Below are 18,612 nucleotides of genomic sequence, written 5' to 3'. Positions count from 1 at the left end.
ATACACAGGGTGTCATGAGTACAGTCATGCATATACAGAGTCAGAAACTAATACAGTCACACACAGAGACAGGGGTGAGGTGTCACACTTGCATGTGTGTCTTGACAGTGGACACTACTGATGGTTCATCCACAAGTTGGGAACACACAGAGCATCACAGTCAAAGACTTTCCAGTGTTCAAGTGCAATCGCATACACATTATGGCATGGGAATGGTCACAGAAATGTTGACACACCTACTGCTAGCCCCTCAGAGTTGTGGGACAAAGTCCACACCCTTCCACATGCACAGAATCACAGACACCCAGAAGACTGTACAATTACAGGTGCACATGCAGCCACTGACACGTGGACACACAAGGACCCACATACAACCATGCCCAGACAGGCTTGCTTCCCACTGCCACACACATACCTACACACCTTTGCTCAGTTCTGAAATGCTATAAAAATTTACGAAAACCTCCACACCCTTAACACCCCAGCAGTACAGTACACACATACGTGCACACCTGGGGCCACAGGACAAAATCACAAAAACACTCAGAACCCCACTGGACCCTAGGGCCTCAGTGAGGTTGGCTCAAGGTGTCAAACCAGACTCTATGCCCTCCCAGTGAGGTACGTGAAGGGAGGTGTTAGGGTGAATTTCCCATAACAATGGCACTTACATGGCTGTTTGGCATAGATTAGCTCAAACTTCGAAAAAATCCCCTGAGGTTATTATAATTGGCCCAGGGTGAGAAAACCCTGGGCACAGATGAGTTAGGCACTAGCCCAGAATCACGGAGCCAGATGAGCAGAACTTGTCTCATTCCCTGCTGTCAGCTCTGTATCCTCACAGCGCTTAAAACTGCGCCTAGCAGGGACGCCTGGGTGGCTCAGCGCTTGAGCGTTTGCCTTCGGCCCAGGGTGTGATCCCGGGAGTCCCGCATCGGGCTCCCGGCGTGGAGCCTGCTTCTCCCTCTCCCTGTGCCTCTCATTAATAAATTAAATCTTAAAAAATAAAATAAAATAAAATAAAAATAACCTGCGCCTAGCACACGGTTAGCGCTCAGTAAAGGTTAGTTGAACAAATGAAGGAATCTCATCACTTCTACCTTTAATATTTCATTCCCACATTTCAGGTGGGAAAACCGGAACCTCCAGGTGGATTCACAGGGCCTCCAAGCCCAGCTTCCCAGCGGGAACGGTCCACTCACTCTCCCCACCGCCCGGCTCTCTGGCCGTAATGGGGGTGGGACCTGGCCCGGTATGAGGCGGGACCAAGGTCTTTCTGCCTTCCTATTGGTGCTCCTCCATTTTGGGCGGGATCTCTCTAAACCCGCGTTCTTGATTTGCTGCTCCCTGGTGGCCCGTGACCTGGAAGCAATCTGGGTAAGATGGCGGCGCCCAGAGTCAAGACAGAGCCCGGCTGGAGTCCGCGGCTTGCCGTGTGAGTATGTAGGTCGCGCGTGGGGAAGGTGAGCTCGAGCTGCTGGGTCCAGGGGGGACCGGTTCTGGGCCGGCAGGGCGGGAGGGCGGCCCAGGGCGACGCAGCTGCAGGGCCAGGGCACCATGACCTTTTGAGGTGCGGGGCTGGGACGTGCTGGGAAAGGACGCTTTCAATGTACTCACGTCCCCACATCCCTAATTTCCTATTTGCAGATGAGACAGCTGAGGCCCAGAGAGGTTAAGGCCCTCTCCCGAAGTCACGCCGCTAGTTGGCAGCTAGGCTGGAATTCGAACCCACGTCAGTCCTTTTCTCCTAAGGAACCCAGAATCCTGACAGCCAGCCCAGAGCTGCCGTAAGTACTCCCTGCCATGGGGTTCAGACTTATAAATCATAGACGTCTTGTAGAAATTTAGCTCTTCTCCCCCTTCAACTGATAGGCACCTACCATATACCAGGCACTGTCCAGGTGCTGGAAACACAGCAATGAAGAAGACAAATAAAGTCTCCGATCTCCTGGGGGAGCCAGGCGTTAAAGTCAGAAGTGGAGGGAACAGGTGATTTCAGATGTTAATAATTGCTAGTAATTCATTCATCAGGGCGATAGGGGCTTTAAATTGGGAGTGGAGTTGTGGTCAGGGGAAGCCTCTCATTTGAATATAGACCTGAGTGACCAGAGACAGGTGTGGACTGATCTGGGGGGAGAAATTTCCAAACAGAGGGAAAAGCAAATGCAAAGGCTCTGAAACTAGAATAATTTTAACTTGTTTGAGAAACAGTGTAGCTAGAGCTGCCAGTAATGAGTTGAGTTTGGAGAAGGGGCACCTGGGTGGGTCAGTCGGTTAAGCATCTGCCTTCAGCTCAGGTCATGATCCTGAGGACCTGGGCTGGAGCTCCTGATCGGGCTCCCTGCTCCGTTAGGGGTTGGCTTCTCCCTTAGCTCCTCTCCCTGCTCATGTACTCTCTCAAATAAATAAATAAAATCTTAAAAAAAAAAAAAAAAAGACAAAGAAGAAGAAGAAGAGTTGAGTTTGGAGGGGTAGACCCTGACTGAATATTTTAAGTGTGACACTAGCAATTTCTAGTCAGAGAACACTGAATTTAGTTTACATTCTGAAAAGCTCCCTCTGGCCATGGCAGGGAGAATTGACTGGTGGGAAGGCTGGGTAGGTATTAAGGAAAGATCATGGATTGAGGTGGTGGCTTGCAGATGAAGAGAAATGGATGGGTTTGAAGTACTCATCAGTACTACTTGGTGAATTGAATGAGGGACATAGTGGACTCAGAAATGACTCCTAGGTCTGTGGCCTGAATGACTAGGAATGGTGGTGTAATTGGGTAGGAGGGGAAGAACAATTTTAAGCAGAGACATCATTCTGAAGCAAATTAAGTTTGAGATGGCCAGGTAAATGCTTAACTGACTGAGCCACCCAGGTGCCCCTGGAATGCTTTAAAATGCTGATGCCTGGGCCCTACATTTAGGTACTTTGATTTATTATATACAGGGTATATGGCCTGAGCATAGGGATTTTTTTTAATGGATTTTTATTTTATTTTTAATTTTTTTTTTTTTTTTACGATAGTCACAGAGAGAGGCAGACACATAGGCAACGAGAGAGAGAGAGAGAGAGGCAGAGACATAGGCAGAGGGAGAAGCAGGCTCCATGCACCGGGAGCCGGACGTGGGACTCGATCCCGGGTCTCCAGGATCGCGCCCTGAGCCAAAGGCAGGCGCTAAACCGCTGCGCCACCCAGGGATCCCCCAGCATAGGGATTTTTAAAAGCTCCCCAGATGATTCTAATATGAACAAAGTTTGAGAACCATTAGTGCTGCCTAAAATAATATAGAGAAGAGAGGAACAAATTGAAAGATACCTCAGACAAATCCAGAATGTAGGACTCTTTGCAATTTTACTGCTCAAAGTGTGATTCCCAGACCAGCAGCAGCAGCAGCATTTGGAAGCCTGTTGGATGTGTAAGGTCTTTAGCTCTACCCCAGACTTGCTGAACCAAAATCTTCATTTTAACAAGATCCTGGGTGATTTATCTGCACATTCAAATTTGCAGACATTGCAAACTTTTTTTTTTAAGATTTTATTTATTTATTTATGAGAGACCCAGAGAGAGAGGCAGAGACAGGCAGAGGGAGAAGCAGGTGATGTGGGACTCAATCCCAGGACCCTGGGATCATGAGCTGAAGGCAGAAGTTCAACTACTGAGTCACCCAGGTGTCCCAGACATTGCAAACTTTTTTTTTTTTTTTAAGATTTATTTATTTATTTATTCATGATATATATATAGAGAGAGAGAGAAGCAGAGACACAGGTAGAGGGAGAAGCAGGCTCCATGCAGGGAGCCCGATGTGGGACTCGATCCCAGGACTCCAGGATCACACCCTGGGCCGAAGGCAGGTGCTAAACCACTGAGCCACCCAGGGATCCCCCATTGCAAACTTTAAAGAAGGGAGTGGGTCTTGCTTATTGACTGAGAAAAAGCCTGGATTCTAGGAAAATCTAGAATGCCAAGAAACTGGGAGGAGGGTCTCACCCATGGTGCATATTTCTGAGAAATTGAGCAAAATGAGGCCTAAGAAATAATCATTGGCTTTGGTAAGTGTAAAACACAAAAGGGAACTTTATAAATGATGTCAGTGAAATGGTTGGGGCAGCAGCCAAGCTTGAGAGAGTGAAGAAGCATAGTTTGTATATGTATATACCTCTTGGGAGAAGCTTTGGTGTGAAAGGTGCAGAGATGTGGAGCAAAACCTGGAGGGAGTCTTTGGGAAAAGATGGGAGATGCTAGAGAAAGTTCAAATGGTAATAATAATCCAGACACTTCCCAGCTCATTTTGTGAAGTCAGCATTCCCCGATACCAAATCAGACACTCAAAGAAAACTACACACCATTATCTCTTATGAATATAGATGTAAAACTCCTTAACAAAATAACTAGCAGACCAAGTTTTCGCAACATACAAAAAGGATTATACACCATGACCAAGTGGAATTTGTCCAGAAATTGCAAGATTAGTTTAAAATCTGGAAATCAGTTAATGTAATATGCTATATTAATAGAATAAAAGACAAAAACTACATGATTGTTTCCACAGATGCAACAAAAAGTACTTCACAAAATCTGCTACCCTTTCTGATGAAAACCGTCAACATCTAGGTATAAAAAGGGATTTTTTTTTTTTTTTAAGATTTGTATCTATTTATTCTAGAGAGAGAGAGAGCATGAGAGTGGGTGCAAGCTGGGGAAGGAGCAGAGGGAGAGGGACAAGCAGTCCCCACGCTGAGCACAGAGCCCAATGCAGGACTCAATTCCATGACCCTGAAATCAAGACTTGAGCTGAAATCAAGACTCAGATGCTAGACTGACTGAGCCACTCAGGCACCCCTAGAAGGGAATTTCTTTCACCTTATAAAGGCCATTTATGAAAAACTCACAGCTCACATCATACTTAATGATGAAAGACTGGATACTTTTCCCCTAAGATCAAGAATAAGAAAAGGATATTTACTCTTGCCACTTTTTTTTTTTTTTATATTTTATTTATTTATTTGAGAGAGAGAACATGAGCAGGGGGTGAGGAGAGGGAGAAGGAGGCTCCCTGCTGAGCAGGTAGCCCAACTTGGGGCTCAGTCCCAGGACCCTGAAATCATGACCTGAGCTGAAGGCAGATGTTTAACCAACCGAACAACCAGGAGCCCCTATTCCTGCGACTTCTATTTGACATTGTACTAGAGGTTCCAGCAAGGGCACTGGGGAAAGGAAAACACATCCAGTTTGGAAAGGAAGAGGTAAAACTATATTTGCACATGATGTGATCTGGTATATAGAACATCCTAAAGAATGCAGTAAAAAACTATTAAAACTAATAAGTGAGTTCAACAAAGTTGCAGAATATAAGATCAATATATAAAAATAATTTGTATTCATATACGCTGACACTGAACAATGCAGAAATGAAATTAAGAAAACAATCCCATTTGTAATAGCTTCATAAAGAATGAGACATGAATAGGGGCTCCTGGCTGGTTCAGTTAGTAGAGCATGCAGTTCTTGATCTCAAGGGTTGTGAGTTCAAGCCCCATGTTGGGTGTAGAGATTACTTAAAAATAAACCTTAAAAAAAAAAAGAAATACAAATAAATTTAACAAAATAAGTAAAAGATTCATATGCTGCAAGCTATAAAATATTGTTAAGAGAAATTAAAGATGATTTAAATAAATGGAGAGGTAGCTCATGTTCATGGATCAGAAGACTTAATATTATTAAGTCTTATTATTATTATTATATTATTCCTAAACTGACCTATAGACTCAATATAATCCCTATCAGAATCCCTCTGACTTTCTTCAGACATTGACAACTGATTCTAAAACTTATATGCAATAACAAGGGACCCAGAATAGCCAAAACAATTTTGTTAAAAAAGAACAGTTTGAAGACTTATAGTTCCTGATTTTAAAACTTAACAAAACTAGGGATGCCTGGGTGGCTCAGCGGTTTGGCACATGCCTTTGGCCCAGGGCATGATCCGGGGTCCCGGGATTGAGTCCCACATCAGGCTCCCTGCATGAAGCCTGCTTCTCCCTCCACCTATGTCTCTGCCCCCCCCCTTCTCTCTCTTTGTGTGTGTCTCTCATGAATAAATAAATAAAATATTTTTTAAAAATTAATAAAAAATAAAACTTACAAAACTTATAATAATCAAAATAATCAAAATCAAAATGGTGTGGTGCTGGCATAAGATCCAACATACAGATCAATGGAATTGGGAGCCCAGAATTAAGCCCTTACATTTATGGTCAATTGATTTTTCAGCAAGAATGCCAAGACAAAAGAGTACACACTTATGATAAGTACTGAGTAATGTATAGAATTGTTGAATCACTATATTGTAGCATGAAAACTAATACAACTGTGTTAACTATACTGAAATTAAAATTTTAAAACTTAATTTTAGAAAAAGAATGCCAAGACAAAAAAATGGGGGAAAGAATGGTCTCTTAAACTAATAGTACTAGGACAACTGGATATCCACTTGAAATGAGTACCTTTTCACATCATACATAAAAATTCAAGGTGGATAATAGGCCTAAATGTAAGAGCTAAGACTAGTAAACTCTTAGAAGAAAATATCAATAAATCTTTTTTTTTTTTAATTTATATTATTTGAGAGAGAGGGAGAGCATGGGGGGAGGGGCAGAGGGAGAGGGAGGAGGAATCCCAAGCAGACTCTACACTGAGCATGGAGCTTGATGCAGGGGCTCAATCTCGACCCTGAGACCATGACCTGAGCCCAAACCAAGAGTCAGACACCTAACCAGCTACACCACCCAGCCACTCAAACATACCAGTTAGTATATGACCCTGGTCTCAGCACTGGTTTTTTAGATCATAGCTATGAAAGAAAAATGTAAATTGAACATCATTAGAATAAGACTTGTGCTGGAAACAGGAACATCAAGAAAGTGAAAAGAGGACCCAAGGAATGGGAGAAAGTGTTTGTAAACCACAAGGGTTAGTATCCAGAATATATAAAGAACCCTTACAACTCAATGAATAAAAGGTAAGCAGCCCAACTTGTTAAATGGACAGAGGATCTAAACACACATTTTTCCAAAAGAGAAACCCGATGGCCGGGCAGCCCAGGTGGCTCAGCGGTTTAGTGCCGCCTTCAGCCCGGGGCGTGATCCTGGGGACCTGGGATCGAGTCCCACATCGGGCTTCCAGCATGGAGTCTGCTTCTCCCTCTGCCTGTGTCTCTGCCTCTCTATCTGTTTCTTGAATAAATAAATATAATCAGGAAGGAAGGAAGGAAGGAAGGAAGGAAGGAAGGAAGGAAGGAAGGAAGGAAGGAAAAAAAGAAAAGAAAAGAAAAGAAAAGAAAAAAGAAAAGAAAAAAGAAACCCAATGGCCAATAAGGACATGAAAAGATACTTGGCATCAATTTTTAGGGAAGTGCAAATCCAGCCTTGAGATATCACTTCACACTCACTAGTGTGTCTAATCAATAAGACAACAGGGGCACCTGGGTGGCTCAGTGGTGATCCTGAGGTCCTGGGATCGAGTTCCGCATCAAGCTTACTGCAGGAAACATGCATCTCCCTCTGCCTATGCCTCTGCATCTCTGTGTGTGTGTGTGTGTGTGTCATGAATAAATAAATAAATATATTTAAAAAATCAAAAAGACAAAAGAATTGGCAAGGGTATAGAGAAATCGGAACCCTTATGTATTGCTGGTGAGAATATAAAATGGTGTGGCCACTTTGGAGAACAGTTTGGCAGGGGCGCATGGCTATGTCGGTTGCTAGAGCACGTGACATTTTTTTTTTAAGATTTTATGTATTTATTCATGATATATAGAGAGAGGCAGAGACACAGGCAGAGGGAGAAGCAGGCTCCATGCCGGGAGCCCGACACAGGACTCGATCCCAGGACTCCAGGATCGTGCCCTGGGCCAAAGGCAGGCGCTGAACCGCCCAGCCACCCAACACGCAACTCTTGATCTGGGGGTCATGAGTTCAAGCCCCATGCTGGGTGTAGAGCCTACTTAAAAAAAACAGTTCAGGGGATCCCTGGGTGGCGCAGCAGTTTGGCGCCTGCCTTTGGCCCAGGGCGCGATCCTGGAGACCCGGGATCGAATCCCGCGTCGGGCTCCCGGTGCATGGAGCCTGCTTCTCCCTCTGCCTGTGTCTCTGCCTCTCTCTCTCTCTCTCTATCATGAATAAATAAATAAAATCTTTTAAAAAAAGGGGGGGGGGGATCCCTGGGTGGCGCAGCGGTTTGGCGCCTGCCTTTGGCCCAGGGCACGATCCTGGAGACCCGGGATCGAATCCCACATCAGGCTCCCGGTGCATGGAGCCTGCTTCTTCCTCCGCCTGTGTCTCTGCCTCTCTCTCTCTCTCTGTGACTATCATAAATAAATAATAAATAAATAAATAAATAAATAAATAAATAAATAAATAAAACAGTTCAGCGGTTCCTCAAAATGTTAGACATAGAATTACCATATGTCTCAGCAATTTGACTTCTATGTATATACCTAAGAGGCATGTAAACACCTGTTCACACAGAACTTCCACACAAGTGTTCATAGCAGCATTAGTCATAATAGTCAAAAAGTGGAAACAACCCCAAATGTCCATCAATTGATGAAGGGGTAAACAAAACATAGTTATATTTGTATAATGGAATTTTTTGGCAATTAAAATGAACGAAGTCTGACACATGCTACAACATGGATAAACCCGAAACCCCTACTAGACTCTGTTTATATGAACTACCTAAAGTAGGCAAATTATAGAGACGGTAGGTTAGTGGTTGTCTGAGGGAAAATGAGAGGTACTGCTGATGGGTATAGGTTTTTTTGGGGGGGTAATGAGAATGTTCTAAAATCAGATTGCAGTAATGGTTACATGACTCTTATTATGCTAAAAAACCATTGAATTGGGGCACCTGTGTGGCTCAGTTGGTTGAGTGTCTGCTTTTAGCTCAGGTCATGATCCTGGGATCGAGCCCCACATCGGGCTCCCTGCTCAGCAGAGAGCCTCTCCTTCCTGCTGTGCTCTCTCTCACTTCTCTGTCACTATCTCTTTCTCTCAAATAAATGAACAAAATCTTAAAAAAGGAAAAATTGAATTTTACACTTGAAAAAGATGAATTACATGATATATGAATAAAGCTGTTTGTTTTTTTTTTTAAAGTGTTTGGGTGGCTCAGTTGGTTAAGCCTGTGACTATTGTTTTTTTTTCTTTTTTTTCTTTTTTTTTTTAAATTTTTATTCATTTATGATAGTCACACAGGGAGAGAGAGAGAGAGGCAGAGACACAGGCAGAGGGAGAAGCAGGCTCCATGCACCGGGAGCCCGACGTGGGACTCGATCCCAGGTCTCCAGGATCACGCCCTGGGCCAAAGGCAGGTGCCAAACCGCTGCGCCACCCAGGGATCCCTATTGTTTTGTTTTCGACTGAGGTCAGGATCTCCGGGTCATGAGATCGAGTCCAGAGTCGAGCTCTGCACTGGGCATGGAGCCTGCTTAAGTTTCTCTCCCTTTCCCTCTGCCCCTCCCCCCCACTCATGTGCATGCTCTCTCTAAATTAAAAATAAATAAATCTTAAAAACACAAAAAAGATCCAGTAGGGAGGGGGATCATGGCAGGGGCAAATTCCTCAAGATACTGGAGCGTTTAGCCCCATAAAGTAGGGATGCTTGAAAACAGCGGTTTAAGTCCATCTTGGGGATGAGACCAATGGGGATGGTGAGTTAGAACATGGTCTCTGCCCATGAGGGGACTCATTTCTGTTAGCAGGTCGGGTTCCAGGCTGATGCTGTCTTTCTTCTCTTGGCCAGGTGGCTGTCTGACGAGCAGCGGCATGAGCTGGGCCCAAGCCATCCTGCTGGCCCGGGGCCTCTCTTGGGGCTGGGGAGGCATCTGTGGGGCTGCCCTCACCGGAGCCCCCTTCTCTCAGGTAACCACTGACTGAACAGTTGTCTGGTCCCATCAGCTGGCCTATGTGCTCTGAGGGTCAGATGAACTGCCTTACTCATTTTAAGAAGTGCTGCTGCCCATGTGGGTAAGGGGGTTGAATTTGGAAATGATATATAAGCTAAATAGATTCGGGTGGTGACTGTGGGTAACTCCTATATCCATTTGTAAAGATGTGAGCAGAACACTGAATTTCCATCCCTTCCCAGAGTGACCAGATGGCCCAAGCCCATCAACAGGCATAGACAGCAGCAACAGTGAGGATGGCAGTAATGATAATAATCAGGCATACCTTGCTGTATTGTGCTTCATGGATAATGCGTTTTTTGGGGGGGCTTTGGGCTTTTACAAATTGAGGGTTTGTGGCAACCCTCCATCGAGCAAGTCTATTGGGGCCATTTTCTGACATTTGCTCATTTCACATCTCTGTGTCACATTTTGGTAATTCTTGCAGTATTTCAAACCCCCTCATTATTATCATGTGTGTTATGGCCATCTGCAAGCAGCGATTATGACCTGCTGAGAGCTCAGATGCTGGTTAGCATTTTTAGCCTATTTTTTAGTTAAGGTACATACGTTTTTGTAGAGATAATGTTATTGCACACTTTTATAGACTACAGTATAGTGTAAACCTAACTTTTCTGATGCATTGGGAAGCCAAAAAACTCATATGACACCTTTATTGTGATATTTGCTTCATTGTGGGGGTCTGGAACTGAACCCTCCATATTTCCAAGATGTGCCTGTGCCAGGCCCTGCTCTCTGGTGTTTATTTACATTATCTTATTTGTGGTTGTGATGTCTCCCTTTCCTTTCAGATTTTTGACCTGTGTATCTACCACCTGTAGAGTTAGTTGTGTACAATTTCATTTTAAATGGACACTTTTGGTAGGATACTATCCACACAGGGGTTAGCAAACATTTTCATAAAGAGTCAGATAGTAAATACTTTTGGTTTTACAAGCTACACAGTCTCTGTTAAAACTACTTGACTCTGCCAGTGTAGAGCAAAAACAACCCCAGACCGGACATGATGAATATGCCTGGCTGTATTCTAAATACAACTTTATTGACAAAAGCAGGCAGCTGGCCATATTTGCCCCACAGGCTGTGGCTTGCCCCCAGCAGCCTCCGCTCCCCACTCTGGGGAACAAGGTCTGCTTGACCCAAGGGAAACACCATCATAACAGATGGGGAAACTGAGGCCTGAGCAGTGAAATGAGATGTGGCGCCGCCTAGCAGAGGACAGTCAAGCCAAGATTCCCGCTGACTCCAAAGTCTGCATTTTTTTTTTTAAGATTTTATTTATTTATTCATAAGAGACACATAGAGAGAGAGAGGCAGAGACACAGGCAGAGGGAAAAGCAGGCTCCATGTGCAGTAATGATAATAATCAGGCATACCTTGTTAGCAAGTTGGTAAATTTGCAACTAGTGAATCCACAAATAATGAAGACCTATTGTATATATAAGGTGGTGAGGTTTCCTTACACCTCTGGGAACTTATTCTACACATCGTGTCACATGTCGCTTTTTTTTTGTTTGTTTCATGATATACCTTGGACTTGGGTCACACACAAGACCCTCCTCAGGGGCTCTCATAGATGCAGGGGCTCCTTGTCCAGGTTCATGGCCATTTGCTGAACCATTTCCTTGCTGATGCACATTGGGACCATTTCCACTGCTACAGTGGACATACAGAAGTCATTTGGCACAGGTTTGTTTAGACCTGTCAGATTTACAAACCAGACACAGGGTCACTGCCTCAGAGGGTGTGTGTTTGTCCTGGTGATTGTGGCCAAGTGGCCTCCATAGGGGTTTCACTGTTGTTTTCTCACACTTTGTAACGGTGACTAATCTTAGGCTTGGAACCACAGTACCACACTTCCCCAGAGGCACTTAGGGATGTCCATTGGCATGTCCTCCAGGAGAGAGCCAGCCTGGGAGTCCCCCCCGGGGCCCTGGGAGGTGCCAGATCCCAGCAGCGATTTTCTGTCCCCAGGCACCTCTCTGGGCCCCACGGGGCCTTCACCGCAGCGCAACCGCCTGTAACTCTGACTCATGGCTGGTCCCTCCCTCACCTGAGCCCCCGAAGGGACCCCCGAAGGCCCTGGCCCCCCACGAGGAGCTGTTTACACAGGCACTGGGAGGCACGCGGGACAAGGCGAACTTTGTGCGGGCTGTGCAGAACTTTGGGGAGCATAACGTGTACAAGCGGGGCCACGTGGACTTCATCTACCTGGCCCTGCGCAAGATGCGGGAGTACGGTGTCGAGCGAGACCTGGCCGTCTACAACCTGCTGCTCGACGTCTTCCCCAAGGAGGTCTTCCGGCCTCGAAGCATCTTCCAGAGCATGTTCATCCACTATCCTCGGCAGCAGGAGTGTGGGATTGCTGTCCTAGAACAAATGGAGAGCCATGGTGAGGCCAGCAGGCTCAGGGGTGGGGAGTGTGTTACTTCCTTCTCCCAGGCCTTGGGCCCCTTCACCACTCCATGGCTTTGACTTGTCTTTTCTCTCTCCATCTGTCTGTTTGGCTGGGCTGCCCCTCCTCCCCCTCCCTCATCTCTCCTGTTTCTCATGTCTTTCCTGTCTCCCTCTGACTTTTCCTTTCAATTCTAATTCTGTTCCCCCTTGTCATCCATCCCCTGCCTTCAATTCTTCTGTCTCTGGTTCTTTCCATCTGGCCCTACTCACAATTCCTTCTTGGTCCTGGTTCCTCTGCCCCTCTCCATATCCCATGTCTCTGTCTCCCCTTCTCCCTTCTGCCTAATGCAGGTGTGATGCCCAACAAGGAGACCGAGTTTCTACTGCTTCAGATATTTGGACGTAAGAGTTACCCTATGCTCAAGTTCATACGCATGAAGCTCTGGTTCTCCCGCTTCAAGAATATCAACCCTTTCCCTGTGCCCCGGGACCTGCCCCAGGACCCTGTGGACCTGGCCAAGCTGGGCCTGCGGCACATGGAGCCCAACCTCAACGCCACAGTCACCATTTACCAGGTACCCACCCCTGTCCCACACCTGCAGCCACAGCCGCACTTCCAGGCTGGGTGGGCTCCCTCACTCACCCTGAGTGATTGTGGTGAAACATGAGCCCTCACCAAAGTCCCCTGGCCCTCACTCCTCACTACAGCTTCACCTCTGACCTCTGCTCCTACCTTTCTCCCCACAGTCTATATCTGGGCATCTGTCTTCCTTTCTGGTCCTCAAGCCTTCCTTTTTTTTTTTTTTTTTTTTTTTAAGATTTTATTAATTTTTCTTTCTTTGAGGGTGGTTGGGAGAGGGGGAGGGGGAGAACCTTAAGCAGACTCCATGCTGAGCAGGGAGCCTGACACGGGGCTTGATCCTACAACCCCAAGATCATGACCTGAGCCAAAATCAAGAGTTGACACTTCGACTGAGCCACCCAGGCATCCTGGTTCTCAAGCATTCTAGCCTTAGTGCTCACAGCTCCCTCTGCCGGGAACATCCCTCCCCAGGACTTCATGTTCTTCCAGTCTCAGCTATGCCATCCCTTCCTCAGGATCCCCTTCATGACCACCCTGGCTGGGGCACTGGGTGCCTGGCTTGGTTGCTCATTCTCCATGACTCAGTTTCCCCTGTGTCTCCCAAGGCTCAGCACAGGGTCTGGCACAAAGCTGAGCTCAGCAGCTGTTTGTTGAATAACTAAATGAAATAGTCCACACACACATACACACACCCAGTGTCCTAGGGGCCCCACTCATACCAGACCACATGGAGGATCCTGTGGTCCTGGAGGCTGACCCTAGATAACAGACAGTTTCTCTCAGAGCTACTGGTTCAGAGATGGAGCACTGAGGGCTGTGGGAGCCCAGAAGAGACAGAAGGAAGGGGTTCCTGGAGGAGGTGAGGGCGAGCTGCACTTGGGCGGGACAAGAGAGGCAAGGAGAGCATTCTGGAATGGGGAGGAAGGGGGAGCAGCATGGGCTTGGGTTCAGAGGACAGCTGGGGGATGCAAAAAGGGCTTCCTCTAGCCAGTGCAGGGGGTCGGGGTGGGGGAAAGGGGCATGGTTCCACCAGGCTAAAGAGTGTGGTTTGAAACTGTTGGTGGGGAGGGAACCACCAGGAAGTTTTAAGAAGAGGAAGGACTGGGTGGGAGCCATGTTTCTGGAAGGAGTTTGGGTTTTGGAAGCACCCTCTGGTGGTCACATGGATGGTATTTGATGGGGGGCAGGGGTAGGGGTGGGCAGAGGACCTGAGGGATTAGGACAGTGGGTAATGTGATGTCCAGGAGAGAAAGGACAGAGGGACAGGCTTGGCCTGGAGCATAATGCAGAGGAAAGGTAGTCTTTAACTCATTTTTTCATTTTGAAAAGTAAAGCATTAGAAACCAAACTGTACTCAAGAACACACAATGAAGACTCCTCTCGTAGTCTGGCCCCTCAGTCCCCAGGCTCCTTCCCCAGACATGACCACGTCTATGTCTCCTTCCAAAGAGGTCCTATGCATTTGCAAATAGATATATTCTTTGTATGTATTCTTATCTCCCCTAATTATGAACAGTACATACAAAAAGATTGGAAACATGGTAAAATGATCACCAGCACCACCTAGATTTAGAATGGGAACAATCCAAGACCCCATCAAGAGGGCATTGTCTATGGAGATTATTACACCTCAGTCAAATTGGTTAAAAAAAAAAAAAGTGAAAAGTTGAAGTTCATTCAGTGGTACATTAAGCTTCTTCAGTGTGAAGGGAGGGGAAATAAATGTGTACCTGTTTGCCTATTTTCAGAAAAATAAATAATGCAAAGAAATCTGAAATGGATAGAAACAATTATCTCTGGGCAGGTGAAGAAGATAGATAGAACAGGAGTGGAAGAAAGACATCTATTTAATATGGATTGACTTTTAAACTATGAAAATGTTTTAGTGTATTTTTTTATATCAAAATGGGGAGGGAATTCCATCAAAACTGAAACAAAAACAGAAAACTTCTTCCAAGTCTGTTGTCCAACTGCCCATCCTTAGTAGCTTCTGTTCTAAGAACAAACATATTGTATAGAGAAATCTTAAGCTTAATCTCATAGCGTTACGGTTAGTAGTAATATTTTTTTTTTTTTTTTTTTTTTTTTTTTTTATTTATGATAGTCACACAGAGAGAGAGAGGCAGAGACACAGGCAGAGGGAGAAGCAGGCTCCATGCACCGGGAGCCCAACGTGGGATTCGATCCTGGGTCTCCAGGATCGTGCCCTGGGCCAAAGACAGGCGCTAAACTGCTGCGCCACCCAGGGATCCCAGTTAGCAGTAACATCAAAACTATTTCTGTAGTTTGATGGATAAGTAAGTGCATTACTGTTGATAGGAACCAAGATTTCTAGTGTGAGAAAAAGAGAGATAAAAATATACAAACAAACAAAAAATATATATATACAAACAAATGTTAAAGAAGAAAAAAAGAGAACTCCATAGTGTGAAATTTATTTATTTATTTTCATAGTGTGAAATTTAAAATGAAAAAATCAGTATTGGAGCACCTGAGTAGTTCAGTCGGTTAAGTGTCTGACTCTTGATTTCAGCTCGGGTTATGATCTCAGGGTTCTGAGATCAAACCCCCATGTCAGGCTCTGAGCTGGGTATGCGAAGCCTGTTTAAGATTCTCTCTCTCTCCCTCTCCCTCACCCCTCCCACTCCCCCACCCCACCCTGCGCATGCTCTCTTTCTTCCTAAGAAAAAGAAAAAAAAGGATAGGTGCCTGAGTAGCTCAGTTGGTTAAGCGTCCAACTCTTGAACTCAGCTCAGGTCTTCACCTCAGGGTTGTGAGTTCAAGCCCCGTGTTTGGCTCCACAGTGGGTGTGGAGCCTACTTTAAAAAAAAAAAAATCAGGGCAGCCCGGGTGGCTCAGCGGTTTAGCGCCACCTTCAGCCCAGGGTGTGTGATCCTGGAGGCCCAGGATCGAGTCCCACGTCGGGCTCCCTGCATGGAGCCTGCTTCTGTCTCTGTCTCTGTCTCTCATGAATAAATAAATAAATTTTTAAAAAATCAGTATAATTATATTACTCAGTAAAAAGGCCCAGGAGCAAAACATACTTTTTCCTTCCCCAAGAAACTGATACTTTATTTATTTATTAAGATTTTAATTTATTTATTCATGAGAGACACAAACAGAGAGAGAGAGAGGCAGAGACACAGGTAGAGGGAGAAGCAGGCTCCATGCAGGTTGCCCAATGTGGGACTCATCCCAGGACTCCAGGATCATGCCCTGAGCCAAAGATAGGCACTGAACCGCTGAGCCACCCAGGCATCCCAAAACTGATACTTTAAAAATGTTTCTCTAGTAGCACAGCATTCTACACGTGTTCTCCACCTTGCCTTTTGCTGTTTTCCCTTAAGAATATGACTGGGAGCCCGTTCTATGACTATGCCCGTTGACTCACCTCAGTTCTTTTTAACTTGAAAGGATGGATGATCGTTGTCTACTCTCAGACATTTCAATTAAAGAATATATGCATTTTTAAAATTAAATTTCATTTGGTTTTTGAATCATGGCAGTATGTAAACTCAGAAAGATATAAAAAAGATTTTCTTTCCTCCCTCTTTTCTACAGAGGCAAAAACTGATTTGCTCCTGTGTCTCCTTCTTGGAGTAAACTGTACATGTGAAATTATTCTTTTTAAAACTTCACAGTAAGCATGGAGCATTTACTATGTGCCAGGCACTGTTCTCAGCATTTTAGAACCATCTAAATTAAGTGCTGTTATCCTGATTTTGCATCTGGAAAAACAGGCACACAGGTACACTGACTTGACCTCAGTCACAATGGCAGTGGCAGATCCCGGATTTTAGCACAGGTAGGCAGACTCCAGGGTTCCCTCTGTGTGCACATCTGAAATGTCCGCAGCTAATGCCAAATTGGATCAAAGTGAGGAAGGGATGGGCTTGAGGGATGGGTAGGAGTCCCAAAGGAGCCCTGAATTCATGGGCTGGGAGTCACAAGCTTCCACCCCTACTCCTTGCAGATGCCTTCTTCCAAAGACTCCACAGGTGCAGCAGATCCCACCGAGCCCCACATTGTAGGTAAGGCTCTGGCATGAGGTGGCTGGATTCTCACCAGGCCTGCTGGGTGGGCTCCCTAGGCCTTTGGGCAGAGCCCATCAACCAGGGCCCCCTGGCCATATGTGTCTCCACACCAGGAATCCAGACTCCTGATCAGCAGGCTGCCCTGGCCCACCACAACCCAGCCCGGCCTATCTTCGTCGAGGGCCCCTTTTCCCTTTGGCTCCGAGACAAATGTGTCTATTATCACATCCTCAGAGCTGACTTGCTGCCTCCTGAGGAGAGGGTAAGGGCCCAAAGCATGTATGGGGGGCATAGGTGTGTGTGTGGGGGGGGCATCACCCCAAGGGCTCCTGTGAGGTCTCAGAGGTGCAGGTGAAAGGGGAAAGGATAGCTCCTGGTTTGGGGAGGTAGGCTGCAAATCCTGAGCCTCTGACCCTGCTGTACCTGCCTCCCTGGGGTAGGAAGTGGAGGAAATTCCGGAGGAATGGAATCTCTACTACCCGATGCAGCTGGACCTGGACTACGGAAGGAGTGGCTGGGATGACTACGAGTTTGACATCCATGAAGGTAAAACTGGGATGGGCAGTGTTCCAAACACTGGACATGATGAGGCCTCTGGGGTGGAAGGATGGCACCCAGGCTGATACCCAGAGCAGTTGCCACATGCAGACCCAATAGATGTCCAAGTACACACACACACACCACTCCCCAGGGGCTCCAGGCCTGTCAGCCCTTGGTCATAGAACATCTCTGTGCTGGCTACTGAGTATGACCAGGACAGGCCAAGTCCAAGCTCTTGAGCAGCTCTGGGCCATAGGGAAACAGGCAAATTAAGTTATATTCTTGGAGCCTCAAGGGAGGAGCACACCCCCCAGCATCGGGTGGGATGCAGGGAGGACTTCTTGGTGGAAGGCTGAAGAACCAGGAGGCATCACTCAGGTGAAGCATGGGGTTGGCAGTTTAGGCATAGGGGATATCTTGTGCCAAAGCTTTGACGCACAAGAAACATCCCACCTGTGGCCTAGAAGGGGTGCAGGCATCGGGATGCTCCTCCAATCCACACTGAACAAACTCTGAGCACCTGTTTTTTCCAACAGTGGAGGAAGGCCCTGTCTTCGCCATATGCATGGCGGGTGCCCACGACCAAGCCACGCTGGCCAAGTGGATCCAGGGCTTACAGGAGACCAATCCAGCCCTGGCCCAGATCCCTGTGGTCTTCCGCCTGGCAGGGTCCACCGGGGAGCTCCTGGGGTCATCCTCGGGGCTGGAGGATCCGCCCCCGCCCCCACCAGAGGGCCAGGAAGAAGAGGAAGACAATCAGCAGCGGCAGCAGCAGGGCCAGAGCTGAGCTTGGGCCATCACCAGCACAAGCTGTGGACTGGTGTGATAGCATGAGATGCCTTTTGAGTGTACAGCAAATAAAAGTTTTCCATCTTGGGGCTGCCCTCTCTCTTCTCTAGCAGCGTGGCGTCTCTGTCCCTTTAATGCCTGGTGGCCTGGCTTTTCAAGGGATCTGCGGCATTCTGGACCGACAGATCGGACCCAGGCTTTCCCTCTGCCTTCACCTGACAGCGCCTACCCTTCCCGTCATCCCCAGGATGCATTCAGGATGAGGCGTGGCGAGAGGAGCCCCTACGTCCCAGGGTCTACACGCCCATCTAGG

At 46.6% G+C, this 18,612-nt stretch overlaps 1 protein-coding gene across 3 annotated transcripts; it reads left to right on the top strand.

Annotated features, from left to right (window-relative positions):
• Positions 1-1,339: 1,339 nt before the first annotated feature.
• Positions 1,340-18,388, top strand: ECSIT (ECSIT signaling integrator). 3 transcript variants are annotated; one of them, XM_041763415.1, is made up of 9 exons: positions 1,340-1,435; positions 1,648-1,787; positions 9,794-9,912; positions 11,931-12,348; positions 12,705-12,928; positions 16,910-16,967; positions 17,084-17,232; positions 17,411-17,516; positions 18,047-18,388. In XM_041763415.1, the coding sequence occupies exons 3-9, from the start codon at positions 9,817-9,819 to the stop codon at positions 18,295-18,297; spliced, it is 1,302 nt and encodes a 433-aa protein (XP_041619349.1). In that variant the 5' UTR covers positions 1,340-1,435; positions 1,648-1,787; positions 9,794-9,816; the 3' UTR covers positions 18,298-18,388. The 3 variants fall into 3 exon arrangements, with proteins under 3 accessions (XP_041619349.1, XP_041619350.1, XP_041619351.1); XM_041763416.1 differs by having other exon boundaries at positions 1,381-1,463; XM_041763417.1 differs by lacking the exons at positions 1,340-1,435; positions 1,648-1,787 and adding an exon at positions 9,303-9,358.
• The last annotated feature ends 224 nt before the right edge of the window (positions 18,389-18,612 follow it).

Source organism: Vulpes lagopus, chromosome 7 (genome assembly GCF_018345385.1).
Source record: "Vulpes lagopus strain Blue_001 chromosome 7, ASM1834538v1, whole genome shotgun sequence".
NCBI classification, from domain to species: Eukaryota; Metazoa; Chordata; class Mammalia; order Carnivora; family Canidae; genus Vulpes; species Vulpes lagopus.
The sequence above is the reverse complement of the archived record's forward strand: the minus strand, read 5'-3'. Positions and strand labels throughout refer to the sequence as shown.

What these genes read in the sequence shown, in the direction of transcription:
- ECSIT (XM_041763415.1), top strand. Translation starts at nt 9,817, where the DNA reads ATGAGCTGGGCCCAAGCCATCCTGCTGGCCCGGGGCCTCTCTTGGGGC. An exon ending in CCGGAGCCCCCTTCTCTCAG is followed by an intron (nt 9,913 to 11,930) that starts GTAACCACTGAC and finishes TTCTGTCCCCAG; the next exon opens with GCACCTCTCTGGGCCCCACG. An exon ending in TGCTGCCTCCTGAGGAGAGG is followed by an intron (nt 17,233 to 17,410) that starts GTAAGGGCCCAA and finishes TCCCTGGGGTAG; the next exon opens with GAAGTGGAGGAAATTCCGGA.